Source organism: Triticum urartu, chromosome 6A, assembly GCF_056163025.1.
Source record: "Triticum urartu cultivar PI428250 chromosome 6A, HENAU_Tu73, whole genome shotgun sequence".
In the NCBI taxonomy this organism is placed as follows: domain Eukaryota; kingdom Viridiplantae; phylum Streptophyta; class Magnoliopsida; order Poales; family Poaceae; genus Triticum; species Triticum urartu.
In genome coordinates, this window is record NC_141878.1 from 566891974 (window position 1) to 566907975 (window position 16002).

General features: G+C 45.9%; 1 protein-coding gene across 1 annotated transcript; it reads right to left on the reverse strand.

Moving 5' to 3' along the window:
• Positions 1 to 339: 339 nt before the first annotated feature.
• LOC125516956 (disease resistance protein RGA5-like) lies at positions 340 to 10513 on the reverse strand. The gene is made up of 3 exons (XM_087528868.1): positions 10028 to 10513; positions 3721 to 4107; positions 340 to 2443 (listed from the first exon to the last, which is right to left on the reverse strand). The coding sequence occupies exons 1-3, from the start codon at positions 10438 to 10440 to the stop codon at positions 478 to 480; spliced, it is 2766 nt and encodes a 921-aa protein (XP_087384994.1). The 5' UTR covers positions 10441 to 10513; the 3' UTR covers positions 340 to 477.
• Positions 10514 to 16002: the final 5489 nt, after the last annotated feature.

Sequence of the window (16002 nt, forward strand, 5' to 3'; positions counted from 1 at the left end):
TTGATCAAGACAGCGCAACAACGTATTCTGCAAGTGTACGCGGCGGCTATGGAGCCTTGACTACGGTGGTATACGTAGTCTCTTTTGAGTGCTTGACGAGCCTGCGTGCTCAGTACGGGCAATGCCTTGTAACGCGACAGTAACTTCTTTTCTCAGCTCGATCTTGTGCGTGGCCCGAGGTGGCTTTTGGGTGTTGTAAGATTTATTGGTATGACTCTGCCGTTGGGGCTTTATTAATTTAAAGTCGGACGCATCTGGCGTCTTCGATCTAAAAAAACGAATGGTTGAGGTTTCATACCCTCTCAACACTCAAGAAATATTGATGTTATAACACTCAAGAAATCAAACACCGGAGAAACTAAATGGAAAAAGTGTACAACATATAGCAGAGGAGATGATGTGAGTTACAGTACAGGCTGTAGCCTTGTCCTGTCCAGAGACAGACTGCTGAGTGCACGTGATCCGTTCATGCTTCACTCACAATAAACAGGTAATATCCACGGAAGGAGGTCTTGGGTGCAGTTGCACGGCGTTCCTAAACGCAGACTGGACTTCAAGATTCACTTGTTCACGAGATTCCTTCTTGGTGCCGAATACAAGTAAACTGATTTTCTGGAGGGCTAAGAGGTGCTCCATACCAACTGGTGCAGCTCCACCCCACTGCGGCACTCTGAGATGCAGACTGAGCTGTCGTAGCTTGGGCATAGCTCCTGCCTCGAACCGCAGATATGCTATAACATCTTCGTCAGAGAGGAATGTAAGGCGCTCCAGAACTGGGAATAATCCCTTGCTCATGATTACAGCCTCTTCTTTAGGGAATGTGCCAACTGTAAGGTAGAGGGATACAAGGGATGGCAGTCCTCCAAGAATAGTAAAAGCATCAGTTTTCGTCTCCCTAACAGACAATCCCAGGCGTCGCAGGCAATTGAGATCACCGATCCATTTAGGAACTCCCAACATCTTCCACCTGCGAAGGCACATTTCCTCGATAAGGGCAGGACAATCTGAAACTGAGGCTAAAATGTCGTCCTTATCATCCTGATTGCCTACAATCCATAGATATTTGAGGTTGCGTAGCTTACAAAAAGAAGAGGCGAAAGCATCAAACTTCGACTTCTCCAGCAGATTGCGCTGATCATCATCAGAGCTATAAAGCTTCAGACTCCTCAGATTAGTCAGCTTACCAAGGCCCTCAAGAGCCTCCAGCGAACTCTGCAGTTTGAAACCATCGAGTGTGCAAAGTGATTCCATGATCCCGATCCTTTCAGGTAGCCCTATCTTCCCAAACGAACCCATTGTCAGATTAGACAAACGGGGCAAGTGCTCTATGTCTGACGGGATGCTTCCCTTTTGTACATCCAACGTATCCAAATGCACAAGCCCCCGAATTTCTTTGGGAAGCTTTGCATTGCAATAATATGGAACCTTTAAATACCTCAGTTGGAACAATTGGCTGATAGCAGTGAGGTCCAGATGTGAACCCCAAGATACATCTAAATTTTCAAAGAATAACACACGGATATACTTCAACTGAGAAAGACGAGGTATGGACTTGCAATCTCCGAACCATGTCAATGACCGAACTTGTGACGTGCTATCCGAAACTGTCCAAGATATTGTTTCTTTTGTTGTTCTATCAACACTTGATATCAGAGACAGCCGACGGATCTTGTAAGTGCAGTCACGCAGTCTTGTCATCTCTTTAGAACTATATGCCACACTATTAAAATTATCTTCTGAACACTTTCTCAAGATCAGATCCAGCATCATGTCATGTACTTTGCAACACACCTGCCCGTATATGCTCATTGTAGGCTGAATCAGGCTTCTGTTGACTAGCTCATTGAAATAACTTATCCCAACATCCTCCAAATTTGTTCCATGCAAACTACTGACAAAGCCTTCGGCTATCCATTTTCGGACGAGATCATCCCTCACAATCTCATAGTCCTCTGGATACATGCCAAGGTAAAGAAAACAAGTGCGGAGATGAAGAGGGAGATTCATATAGCTGAGGTTTAATATACTCCTCATCCCTTTCAGAGTGGGATTTATGGCAAACTGGGCACCTAGAGAATTCCGTATGTTCTCCCAATCATTCCTTGATCTTTCTCGACGGGAAGCCAATAGGCTAGCTATAGTGATGATTGCAAGTGGCAATCCGCCACACTTCTTCAGAATTTCATTTGAAACTTCCTCAAAATTAGATGGACACTTGTTTTCAGACCCAAATACTCTGCTCGTGAATAACCTTCTCGAATCTTCAGAGCTGAGGTGCTTCATTTTGTAGACGTGCTCATAATTATTTGAACATGCTGAGATTGCAACGGCTTTCACTCGGGTGGTTACTATTACTCTACTCCCGTTACCATTTTCTGGAAAGGCACATCTTATCATGTCCCATGCTTCTTCATCCCACAAGTCATCGACTACAATAAAATACCTGTTGAATATGGTGTTATAAATTGCATTAGGAGGCATATAAAAATATTGCAGGTTAAAGCATCAATAAAAAACAAATAACCCATTATGGATAAGTTAGATATATTTGTGTAAATGCGTGCAAATGCCATTCTTATGGATAAGTTATACATTTTTGTGTAATATTCAAGCCAAAATAACAGTAACAGCTTGCATGGCATGTTAAAATTTGACTTTCAAAATAGCAGGTTTTACTTTTTTTCATCAAAACAGATCATTGCCAATTTTCCATAACAATTGTTTTGCTGCTGTATGATGACACATTCAGTACTGAGAGTGGTCAATATGGTATACATTGTATTTCTTAATTTGCAGTCACTGGCATATTCCTAATTTAACACCACATGAAAATGCTACTCTTGGACTGTAAGTCTTCCTACAGGTCTAATATAAGCATTTGCTCATCTAGAAACTCGACATATTTGTCTAAGGTTACGTACAAGCGACCTACTTCATCACGTTGACAACTTTGTTTATACGAAATAGTTTTTATGAAGAACCTACAAGTTCAGTACAGTGGCAGGCGAGCGGTCCATGATTCAGACTTTGATTTTGCATAGCTGTCTAATATCACGTTTAAATGACTACAATAATGAACAAACCAATGATCATTTGAATTTGCGAATTATAATTCTGCACACTAATTAAGTATCATGTTCGAAATGGAAGGGAACTCGCAATTAAAATTTCCCTTCCGCGTTCTAATCTGGTATCATTAACATGTAGATCCAGGACAAATGACCTAGGGGATGGAACAATATAATTCTCTATGGCATTGATGAATTCTGCAAACTGATCTAGTTTCATGTATAAACTGTCAACGAGCTAGTGTTCTAAACTTTAGTTCTGTATAAATGACCCATCGGTTGGCTCATGATCTTGGAGGGCAACTTGACTGTAAGGCATTCTTGCACTTCTCCTTGGTTTCTTTGTATGTCAGGTACATTTTGACTTCTCAAATTCTTTGATAGCGAATTAATCTAATATTATGCGAGTAATGTTACAACCAAATGATACTGTTGGATCAGTGTTAAAACACACTTTCCAATTCTGATGATTTTATAATGATTTGTCTTTCGTTGTAAAAAAACATTCATAGTAAAGTCATGTGTGGACAGCCAGCCCAAAATACGTTTGGAAACATAGGGTGTAAATTTAAATCTAGTTACTCAAAACTATCCTGCAGAAATGCAGCAATGCTTGTAGAAGTAAAGATGTAACTATACGAAATAACTATACCTCTTGTTTGCAAGGTGTTCTCTAAGTTGATCGATGATGTCTTGCACCTCACAAATACCAGAGGATTCATTTATCCCAAGCTTTAATCTTAGGTTGTTGAGAAGCCGTGGCATGTCTGGTTTTTGAGAGACAGGAATAAATGCCTTACAGTCAAATTGCCCTTCGAGATCATCATACACCTGATTAGCAAGGGTAGTTTTACCCAGTCCTCCAAATCCCACGATGGATACCACCTTGAGCTTCTTCTCGGTGACTGTTAACAAACTGACAATCTCCTTCTTTGGGCCATCAGTACCCACAAGTCCAGCAGCGTCTTTGTACATCACTGAAATCCGCGGATCAATATCCACAGAGCCACAACTAGTATTGCAATCATCAATCTTGTACCTGGAATTGATTGGAATGTCAAAGGAGGAAGCTACAATTGCATATGTTTCTCACAAAAGCATTGCGCCTCAAACCGCATGTTCCTAGTTGAGGCGTTTCTTGAGATGCACGGCTATATTTGCGAGATGAAGATTTATTCACAACTTCGAGATTATTTAGGGGCAAATATGTGGCAATGCAATGGCGCATCATAGTTTCCCTTGAATGCCTTTAAACTGTTTGGCATGTCTATGTTTGATGACTACCATGCATGCTTTTTGTTTTGAATCTGAATTTGAATTAATGAACTTTGAGCATTTGAAATATTGTCAAACTATATGCCGATTGCAGCACAATATGTATTTTGGAAATATTGTGGTAGAATGTGGTTTACGAATATAGCTTGCGTATAATATAAATGAGAAATGGAGGAAAATAGAATAGTGATTTGGGAGCTATGATTGGAGTACCATGCAAAATATGAAGAACTTCTAAATAGTCAGACCTCCTACATGGTGTTTGGTAGTATAATTTGGAGGCTATGCTTGAAGTTGCACTCAGACAAAACCTTTTCAGATTTATTGTCGGATAAGCAAAAGCATAACTATGACGTCATCTATGTTGTGTTCACAACATGGAAAGGAAATTAATGAAAATAGTCCACCTTTTAATACAAAAAACATACAACTGTTAAACACCTATGCGGTTGGTATATTGTTGAGATATAGAGATATAGCTAGGAGGTAGTTTGTATGAGATATTCCTGTAACTATCTCCTCCTTTTCTTCTCTCTCAAGTTGTATCTTGATTCTCTCTTATATCTTGTAACCGCATCATGTAAAGCCATCTAGGGTTTTGGCTCCCTCCTATATAACATGAACACGTCACCCCTAGAAGGGTAAGACGTTTGACCGCTCGCACATGGTAATCAGAGCCCCTCTTCTTCAACTCATCTAGCTATCAAAATCCATCTGTGCCAAAGCTACCATGTCTTCCTCCTCCGGCGCTTCCCTCCCGGCTAGTCTCAATGGCCAGGTCACCGAGAAGCTATCCCGCACGAACTACGTGATGTGGCGCACGCAGATGATTCCCCAACTGCGTGGCGCCGGGGTCTTCGGCTACGTCGATGGCACCCAGCCGGAGCCGGCAAAGCTGCTCGTCAGCACCGACAAGGAAGGCAAGCAGACTTCAATGCCCAACCCTCTCCACCCAATCTGGGTCCGGGAGGACCAGCAGGTCCTTGGCTACCTGCTGGGCAACCTCACAAAGGAGGTGCTCCTCACGGTGACCACGGTCACCACCGCGGGCGCGCTCTGGACGACGCTCGCCGGCATGTACTCGTCGCAATCGGTGAGTCGCATCAACAATATTCGCACCTCTCTCATCAATGCGCAGAAGGGCAACCTCTCCGTCGCCTCCTACTTCGCCACCATGCGTGGCTACACCGACGAGCTGGCCGCGGCGGGCAAGGCGATCCTCGATGACGAGCTCATCTCCTACATCATCCACGGGCTCGATGCTGACTACCAGCCTCTGATCTCTGCTCTGGACGCTCGTGTGACCCCTGTCACCCTCGACGAGCTGTTCGCTATGCTCTCCAACTTTGATCAGAGGATGGTGCACTTCCACGGGCCCAGCGGCGGCGGTTTCAAATCCTCCGCGAACTCGGCCTCTCACGGTCGTGGTGGCTCCTCTCGGCGCGGCGGCTTCTCCCGTGGCAGGGGGAGGTCCAGTGGCGGCGGCAACGGCGGCGGCCCCAACTCCCGCACTAGCGGCGAGCGTTCTTCCTCCAACAACCGAACTCGCCGCGGCGGCGGCAACCCTCGCGCACGTCCTGATGCTCCTCGTTGCCAGATCTGTGGCAAGTTGGGGCACACAGCAAAAGATTGCTGGTACCGCTATGAAGAGGATGACGACTCCTCTCAAGATGATGACAAGGTGGCGGCGGCTGCGGATGGCTCCTACGGCATCGACACCAACTGGTACGTCGACAGCGACGCCACCAACCACATCACCAACGAGCTCGAGAAGGTGACCATGAAGGAGAAATACCGCGGCAAGGACCAAATCCACACAGCTAGTGGTGAAGGTATGGAGATCCGTCACATTGGTCATTCAAGTTTTAGTACCCCTTCTCGTAAAATCCATCTTAGAAATTTTTTGCATGTTCCCAACGCCGACAAGAGTCTCCTTTCTGTCCATAGAATTGCCTTTGATAATCATGTTTTCCTTGAATTTCACCCTTATTGATCAGGCGACGAAGAGCATCCTCTACCGAGGTAGATGTGTTCGTGGACTCTATCCGTTGATTCCGGAGCTTAGGAGACTGAATAAACAAGCTTGTGGTGCTATCAAGCTTTCATCCACACGATGGCATGATCGTATAGGACATGCTTCTTTTTCTTTAGTTGAAAAATTGCTTAGAAAGAATAAGCTCCCGTTTGTTAGTGAGCGCAATATTGAAACTATTTGTGATTCTTGTCAACGAGCTAAGAGTCATCAGCTACCTTATCCTATTTCTACGAGTGTTTCTACCAAACCATTGCAATTAATCTTTTCCGATGTGTGGGGTCCTGCCCCCACCTCAGTTGGTAGACATACATACTATGTGAGCTTCATTGATGACTATAGTAAGTTTTCTTGGATTTATCTTCTCAAGAAACGATCCGATGTCTTTCACGTCTTTAAAAACTTTCAAGCACTCGTTGAACGCCAGTTTGACTGCAAGATACTTGCTGTCCAATCAGACTGGGGTGGAGAATATGAGAAATTAAATTCCTTCTTTCAAACTCTTGGCATCTCTCACCATGTGTCATGCCCCCACGCTCACCAACAAAACGGGTCTGCCGAACGCAAGCACCGGCACATTGTTGAGGTCGGTTTAGCTCTTTTAGCTGGCGCCTCCATGCCTCTCAAATTCTGGGATGAAGCTTTCCTCACAGCCGTTCACATCATTAACATGCTTCCTAGTCGTGTTATTAATAATGAAACTCCCATAGAACGGCTACTCCACACTAAACCTGACTATAATACTTCGTGTTTTTGGGTGTGCATGTTGGCCAAATCTTCGTCCATATAATCAACGCAAACTTATGTTTCGCTCAAAACAATGTGTTTTTATCGGGTATAGCGCTCAACACAAAGGTGTAAAATGCCTAGATGTATCCACCAGGCGCGTCTATATATCACGTGATGTTGTTTTTGACGAAACAAAGTTTCCCTTTGCTGACCTACATCCCAATGCCGGTGCCTTGCTTCGCCAAGAAATCCTCCTCCTGCCATCCCATCTCCTCGGCCTTGATCAAGGGGGAAATACTTGTGATGATTCAATGCTGACTAACCCTCCTAATGGTGTCAATGAGTCCTCTTGTGATGTCGCAGGAACAAACAGTGAGAAAAATGATGAAGAAATTGAGCAGAATCATGAAGAAATTGGCCTCCAAGTGCCATATTTGCTGTGTCCAGAATTGCGGAGCAGATCCTCCTTGGGATCGTCGCCGGATCAGCAGCAGGGCAGCAGATCTGCGCCGGGATCAGCGCCTGCAGGCGCGTCAGACCCGACAGCAGCAGAACCTGCCGCCCGCGCGGGCTCCCGCGGCTCCGCGCACGCCACGCGCCAGCTCTCGGGTGGCGGCAGTCCTCCGTCAGCCCCGCTCCAATCGCCAGGCTCCATGTGGCGACGTCCTGATGGCTCGGGCGGCCCGCGGTTTCCTGCCGAACCGCGCTGCTACAAGCGGCGCGCCCAGGTGCAGCCGACCAACGTGGGGCCCAGCGCTGAGCCATCCAGCCAGGTGGGTGCGGGTCTCGGTGCTGATTCGCGTGGCCCCGCGCAATCATGTGCCCATGATGAGCCGGCTGGCCACCCAGGATCCTCTGTGGCAGAAACAGCTTCTCTGTTGCACGCTGGAGCCACAGAAGATCCGGCGCGGGTGCCGAGCGGATCTATCTCGGGATCGCCTGCACCAGCAACTCCTGTGCATGATTCGGGATTTTCTGCACCGGCTGATTCTGTGGCGGGATCGCGGCGCCTCACACGGCAGCAAAAAGGTGTAACTCAACCTCTTAATTACAAACATATGAGTAAATATGGCCTAGTTTTCTCTACAGATGAACAAGCTGAACCAAGGACTCTGGATGAGGCAGTCGGAGATGAAAGATGGAGAAAAGCAATGATGGAAGAATATGTGGCACTAAAGAAAAATAAAACATGGCATTTGGTTCCCCCACGGCAAGGTAAAAATCTTATAGATTGCAAGTGGGTGTTCAGAGTTAAAAGAAAATCTGATGGAACTGTTGACAGATACAAAGCTAGGCTTGTTGCAAAAGGGTTTAAACAGAGATATGGTATTGATTATGAGGATACCTTTAGCCCTGTTGTGAAAGCTGCTACCATTAGACTTGTTCTATCTATTGCTGTGTCTAGAGGATGGAGTCTCAGACAGCTAGACGTGCAGAACGCGTTTCTCCATGGTGTTCTGGAAGAAGAGGTGTACATGAAACAGCCTCCTGGGTTTGAGAGCAAATCTAATCCTTCATTTGTTTGCAAACTTGATAAAGCACTCTATGGCTTGAAGCAAGCCCCACGGGCGTGGTACTCCTGTCTTAGTCACAAGATGCAATCACTTGGCTTTGTCCCTTCCAAGTCAGATACCTCACTGTTCATCTACAATAGGCTCAATACATGCATATTTGTTCTCATTTATGTTGATGATATTATTGTTACAAGTTCATCTAGTGAGGCCATTGCATCATTGTTGGAGGATTTAAGTGCAGAGTTTGCTCTCAAGGATCTTGGAGATTTGCATTTCTTTCTTGGAATTGAGGTGAAGAAACACAAGGATGGACTTCATCTCTCTCAACAGAAGTATGCAACCGACTTGGTAAGAAAGGCGGGCCTGCAAAGTTGTAAACCCTCCTTCACTCCATTATCCAGCTTAGAAAAGCTATCTCTCACAGAAGGGCAACTTTTGAATCAAGAGGACAGTACAAAGTACCGGAGTTTGGTAGGTGCACTACAGTACTTGACTCTAACAAGGCCTGATATTTCTTTTGCTGTCAACAAGGTATGTTAGCTTCTGCATGCACCTACCACTGTGCATTGGACTGCTGCAAAGCGCATTGTCAGATATGTCAAACATACTTTGAGCATTGGTCTTAGTTTCAGCAAGTCATCCTCCACTCTTGTTAGTGCTTTCTCTGATTCTGACTGGGCAGGCTGTCTGGATGACAGGCGCTCCACTGGTGGATTTGCAATATTTTTTGGACCAAACTTGATTTCATGGTGTGCAAGAAAACAGACCACAGTGTCTAGGTCTAGCACAGAGGCAGAGTACAAGGCACTGGCAAATGCTACAGCTGAAATCATATGGGTTCAATCAATGCTAAAAGAACTTGGTATAAAGAGTTCTCAAGCTCCATGCTTATGGTGTGATAATCTTGGAGCTACCTACTTATCTGCAAATCCAGTTTTTCATGTCAGAACAAAGCACATAGAGATTGATTTTCACTTTGTCACAGAAAGAGTTGCACGGAAACAGCTTGATATTCGGTTCATTCACTCCAAGGACCAAGTTGCCGATGGGTTTACTAAAGCCCTGCCTATCAAAAGTTTTGAGGAGTTTAAGCATAATCTCAACTTGATGAAGTTGTGATTAAGGGGGGGGTGTTAAACACCTATGCGGTTGGTATATTGTTGAGATATAGAGATATAGCTAGGAGGTAGTTTGTATGAGATATTCCTGTAACTATCTCCTCCTTTTCTTCTCTCTCAAGTTGTATCTTGATTCTCTCTTATCTCTTGTAACCGCATCATGTAAAGCCATCTAGGGTTTTGGCTCCCTCCTATATAACATGAACACGTCGCCCCTAGAAGGGTAAGACGTTTGACCGCTCGCACAACAACAATTTGTGGACCAAGAGCGAGCAGCGAATCTTGTGGTACCTTATTCGCCGTTCATTCGCCTCTACTGCACGAGCCTTAAGCTCCTCGATCTGGCCAGCAATCCGGTGACGCACCCTCAACGTCTTCAGCCGTCGAGACATCCTCTTCATGAAACCAGCACTGGCATTGGCGTCGGCACCTCCAATATCCTGCATGAAGTCATCGATGCAATTCTCCATGTCGTAGGACATCTCCCTGACATGGTCCCTCCAGTCCTTGGTACCTGGCTCGAGCTTTTCCATGATCTCCAGCTTCTCAAGGGCAGCATTCATGGCGCTGAGCTCGTCCTTGAGAAAAGCCACCTCCTTTCTCACCCCTTTGAGCTTCTTGTACTCTTCTCCCATCAGCTTGGTGAGCTTGCCGATGAGGGGGTTCATCACCCCCGTCGCGGCGGTCACGATTGTCGTTGCCATCTTGAGCTTAGTCTACTTTCTCTCTCGGTTACCTGGCGAGCTAGCAGCGTTTGTGTGAAGTGTGCGCGTGAGAAGCAAGCAAAGGCTGGTGAAGAGAGCTGCCTAACTTGATGGTGCCATCTAATATCTACTACTGCATTCCTTTGAATTCATATTATTTCCCCCCTCGAGATCCACAATCATTAGTTAATGTAAACTGTCTGCTGCACTGGAAATTAATTATTTACGCTGCATCGGGGGAGCATTTCAATGTCTGTGGAGTGTGGAGTTGTTTAAGCCAAGACGATGCTTATTGTCTGGCTCTTACAAAGTACTCCATCATTGGAAGGAAAAGAATAGTAATAATGTATAGTCCACTTGTATGTGCATGACCACCCTGCAAAACTCTAAAAAATAATTTTATTTTTCGGCGTAGTATGCCACTAGCCACTAAGCCTGAAGCTTAGTCTCGCTCACTAGCCAGTAAGCTACGTTTGTCTGCGGCGAGCTGTAGTACGCACAGGCTTGATGCAGAGAGTAGAACGATGCTTAGCAAATTCCATGGTAAAAAACCTACAATTCTACCCCGCTGTAATCCTTAATTCGAGCACCAGTAGCGGTACTATATTCCACAAGATTTGCGGCAGCTTTTTATTTGTTCTTGAGAGATTCGCGGCAGTACACTCCAAGGAGAGCTGCGTGCTGTACCTTTTACAACTGGTTTAGTTAATTAATTGTCACCTATAGATCCACACCAGGGTTAACCTAATGCAACCATAGAATACTGGCGTGCGCACCATTCTTTAGTGAATCTGTCCGTTGGTCTGATATATAAAGCCTTGGTCGATGATAAAGCCTAACTAAACCAATTGCAAAAGGCACCGCCCAGCTATAGACGCAAGAATCTGTATGCATGTTCATGTGTCGGGTGATTTGACAAAGCCTAGGTTGACGATACCTTTAGTTTGGCTCCTTGTTTGTGCGTACCATGCCTTCCCGTCCCTGCAAATTAAAAATAACTTAAATATGTACACTCCAACACCTCTCATAGTGTATTATGCAATGCCACCCAACACCATGCAAGTGCACAAACGATAACTAATGATGGGATACTACAACTAATGATGAGAGAGGTGATAGTAGTATCATGCAAGTGCACAAAAGATACAATTTAATTGCCAAATAAATCTTGTACCAATTTCACATTGAGATTCTAAAGATTTGTAAATAAGATAGTATACCATGCAATAAGAAGGTAGTGACTAAATGGTATCATACACTATGATACTAGTTTATGATCGATACTACCCACTGTGAGAAACATTACATAATCGTTACTAAAAAGTGGTTATAAATTTCATCACAAGAAAATGTGAAAAATCATATTTGAAACCATGTCTGTTGTGTTGTGTGTCTATGTTAAAGCGATGCATATTTATCATGCCCAAAGAAAGATGGGAACCCTGAAAAAATGAGTGATGTGGCCACCTAATTTGTGCAGATATGCACCTCACAAGAACCACATAGGGTGGATGCAGTGTGAGGGTACACATGACACAACATATCGATCAATACTTAATATAAATAGTCTGCAGACTGCGCTGGAACATACTCCCTCCGTTCCATAATGTAGTGCCTATAGATTTTTGCAAAAGTCAAACATTACAAACTTTGACCATGTTTATAGAGAAAAGTAGATAAATCTAGAATACCAAATGCACATCATTTTTTTTTTGAGAAATCACCGGGCGGGAGAGGATCCCCACCTGAATTATATTACTCAAAGCTCATCCAAAGCCGAGGAGAGGTTTTTACAGGGTGACGACAAGCCGCGAGGAGAGGTACGTCAGCCAGATCCTGGCTGACACCTTATCTACCGGTACATGGAACCGGTTGGTCCAGAGATCAAAGTCATTACAAATGTTGGTGATTGTGAAGATAGCAGTGTGATCTTCGTTCCTGAATACAGCAGCATTCCGAGAATCCCAAATTTTCCACATAATTGCAAGGAGCACCTCGGGCCATGTAGAGGATTCAAGACCTGGGGGGAGCTCAGCAAGCCAGAGATCTTGGAATCTGACAGTCGGGGTGAGGCTGAGCTGCAGCCAGGCCAGATTTGCCTTAGGGCATCGGATGAAAAGGTGAGTTGTGTTCTCCGAGGTAGCCGAGCACCTTGGACACATAGCATCCGTGCCAATGTGCTTATGGAACATATTTGCTTTGGTGTTCAGACGCCCATGGAAGAGCAGCCAGGCGAAGATCTTCAGTTTGGGATGCGCCTTGGAGCGCCAGATTAGGACAGCGTGATCATGTTCTTGATTCTCATGAGTGAGCAGCTTATAAGCAGCTTTGGAGGAGAAGGCGGTGACATGGATCAGATGCCTCTTGTCAGGGCTCGGTGACAGAGAAAAGTCCTGCAATAACAACATCACCTCATCCAGCTCGCGCGAGGCGGCTGTGGTTAGCCGATCCGTTAGGTTCGTAAGTAGCCCATACTGCATGACATGGAAGACTAGGATGTGTTTTTTGATGGAGTGAGAGTAAAGTCCTGGAAAAAGAGTAGCTAGTGGGGCATGTGCAAGCCAAGTGTCGTGCCAGAAGAAAGTTCTTAGGCCGTTGTTTGTGAGGACGAAGGTGATGGAGGAGAGAGTCTGTATTTGGGCTTGCACAACCTTGGTTAGGTAGGAGGGTTTTTGCATGATCCTATCTGTGGGATGCTGTATAAGTGGACTCTGTTTAACCATGCAACCCAAGGCAACTCGTGGTGGGAGGAGGTGGAAAGGAATTTGTAGGCAAACTTCATAAGCAAGCAGTCATTTTGTAAAGATAAATCTTTGATGCCTAGACCATCGAACTCTTTCGGTTTACATATGTTAGACCAAGCAATAAGGCATTGAGCACCTGAACAGGACTCATCGGCAGCCCATAAAAACGCGCGTCTAATGGCATCAAGCTTTTTAATCGTCTTTTTGGGCAGTTTGAACACAGACATGAAGTAGGTAGCCAGCGAGTCTAGCACAGAGGATATGAGGACCAGCCGACCGGGGCGAGAGAGGAGCCTAGCACACCAACCAGGAAGGTAACTAACGCAGTTTGTAATGATTGGCTAAAAGGCCGCAGCAGTAAGCTTAACGGGGGAGAGCGGCAGGCCGAGGTAAGTTTGCGGGAAGCAGGAAACAGGGCAAACCAGAGTTTGAGCTATTGCAAGCGTTTTCGCATCGTTGAGGTTCATAGGGACGAACGTGGTTTTGGAGTAATTAATTCGCAGACCCGTGGCTTGGGCAAACTGGTCCAGAAGCGATCGGAGAAGAACGGCGGCGTTAGGTGAAGCGTGAGCAATAATGAGTGTGTCGTCAGCGTATTGTAGAATGGCCGGTGGGAGATCAGGGTAAATTGGGTGGCGAAGGTCGGGGCAAGACGCAACTGAGGCTAGTATAAGCTGCTGGAGAACATCTGCAACTATTATGAAAAGGTAGGGGGACACGGGGTCGCCTTGGCGCAGTCCATTCTTGCAGTTAATCCAATCACCATGAACACCGTTAAGCATGACAGCCGTTTTGCCAGAGGTAAGCAGGTCAGAAATCCAGGAGAAAAAACGGGTGGGGAAACCCCGATGCTACAGGATGAGAAGAAGGGCGTGCCATGACACAGAGTCAAAAGCTTTTCTGAAATCAAGTTTCAGTACCATCGCAGTGGCTTTTCGTTTATGGCAAGTGTTTATGAGGTCTTCTGCGTACATGAAGTTTTCGGCGATGCAACGTCCTGAGATGAAACCAGTTTGGTCCCCATGGACGAGCAGAGGGATGTAAGTTTTTAGTCGGTTGGTAAGAACTTTGGCTATGCCTTTGATGGGGCAGTTCTGCAGGGTCATAGGGCGAAACGCGTCTGCAGATTGGGCGTTGGTGGACTTGGGCAGTAGGACCATAGTGGATCGGTTGAAATGTTCGGTTTCCGCGGTTTGGTTCTCGAAGTCTTTGAAGAAGGCAAGGAGGGGAGTTTTGATGTTGTTTCAAAAAGTTTTGTAGAAACTGGGACCAAAGCCATCAGGACCGGGGCTGGCGCTGGAGTTCATCTGGAGGAAAGCCTGCTTGATCTCGTCCTTAGTGAAGTTTGAGTCAAGGTGTCGAAGTTGAGGAATTTGGGCAGGGTAGAGGTGTGCAAGGCTGAAGCTCCAGCTAGTATCTACTGCGATACCAAGCAAATTATGGTAAAAAGATTTGAGAATGTGGGCTTTTTCCGCATGTGAGTGAAACTCTGTTCCCTGGTCGATAAGGACCGGAATTTTGTTTTTTAGAAAGCATTGGGAAGCCGAGACATGGAAGAATTTGTTGTTTTCGTCGCCGAGGATCGCACTTTTAAACTTGGCACGTTCGTGAAGGAGACTGGATCGATCACGAGTCGCTCTTTGGAGAGTAAGTTTTAGAATGTTACGAAGACAGAATTCAGCTGGGATTGGGGGCCGGTGCTCTTCCTTTCGGTCTAAAAGATGATTACACGTTTGCATCTGGCTTCCCTGACATGGGCGGGGGAGAGGGTTTTGGCCCAGCGTTTAGGCGGGAGCGGCAGGTTTGAAGAGTATGGGCTAGGTGGGCCGAGGCAGAAAAGGTAGGGAGCTGGGGTGGGCCGCAGGTCTGGGCCACAATTTCCCTACAGGCTAGTCTTGAGGCCCAAAAACGTTCAAATCTGAAAAGGCGGGAGCGGGGTACAGAGGTGGAAAGTGATATTAGTAGTGGAACGTGATCGGAGGTGGTGCGTGTGAGGGACGTGAGATTGGAGTTGGGGAAGGCGTTGTTCCAAGCTAGGTTAAAGGAATCCCGATCCAGGCGTTCTAACACTGGGGATTCTCTATTGTTAGTCCACATGAAGCGACGATCTAAGAGGGGGAGTTCTAGGAGGGCAAGTGAGTTTAAAGTCTCGTTAAAAGCGGAGGCCTTGTTGGAGTGAAAGTTGTCATTGTTTTTCTCATAAGGGAAGCGAATGAGGTTAAAATCCCCGACGAGTAGCCAAGGGGAGTGATCGGGCGGAGCGATGGAAACCAGCTCAGAGAGGAATTCGGATTTAAGGGCACGATTTGTGGGGGCATACACGTTTGTGATGGTTAGCGTTAAGGGACTCGCCAAAGATTGCACTTGAACCGTCGAGCAGTAAGTATAGTTCATGTGGGAGAGAATTGTAAGGAAGGAGGAGTTAGTGGCTGTGAGCAGCCCGCCGGAAGTGCCAGAGGCTGGTAGCGTGACCTGCATGTCGAGGGACCGGGGAAGAAAAGATCTAATTTTTACCATAGACGGGGCCGCAAGTTTCGTTTCTTGCAGAAGCAGCAAATGAGGTTTAATAGAGGAAAGTTCCGAAAGCACATCCTTATATTTGTCGACATGACCCAGACCTCTAATGTTCCAGGAACAAACTAATAAGGTAGCATTACTCATCTAAGGAAACAAACATGACACCAAACGACGATAGAGGTAGATAGAAAGATCCCACATAGATCGAGCGAGCGACGAGCCTTGGATGGCAAGATCACTAGCGGCCAGCAGACGCCGCAGAGGCAACGAGGTCGGCCTCCTCCATGGAAGAGCCACAGGC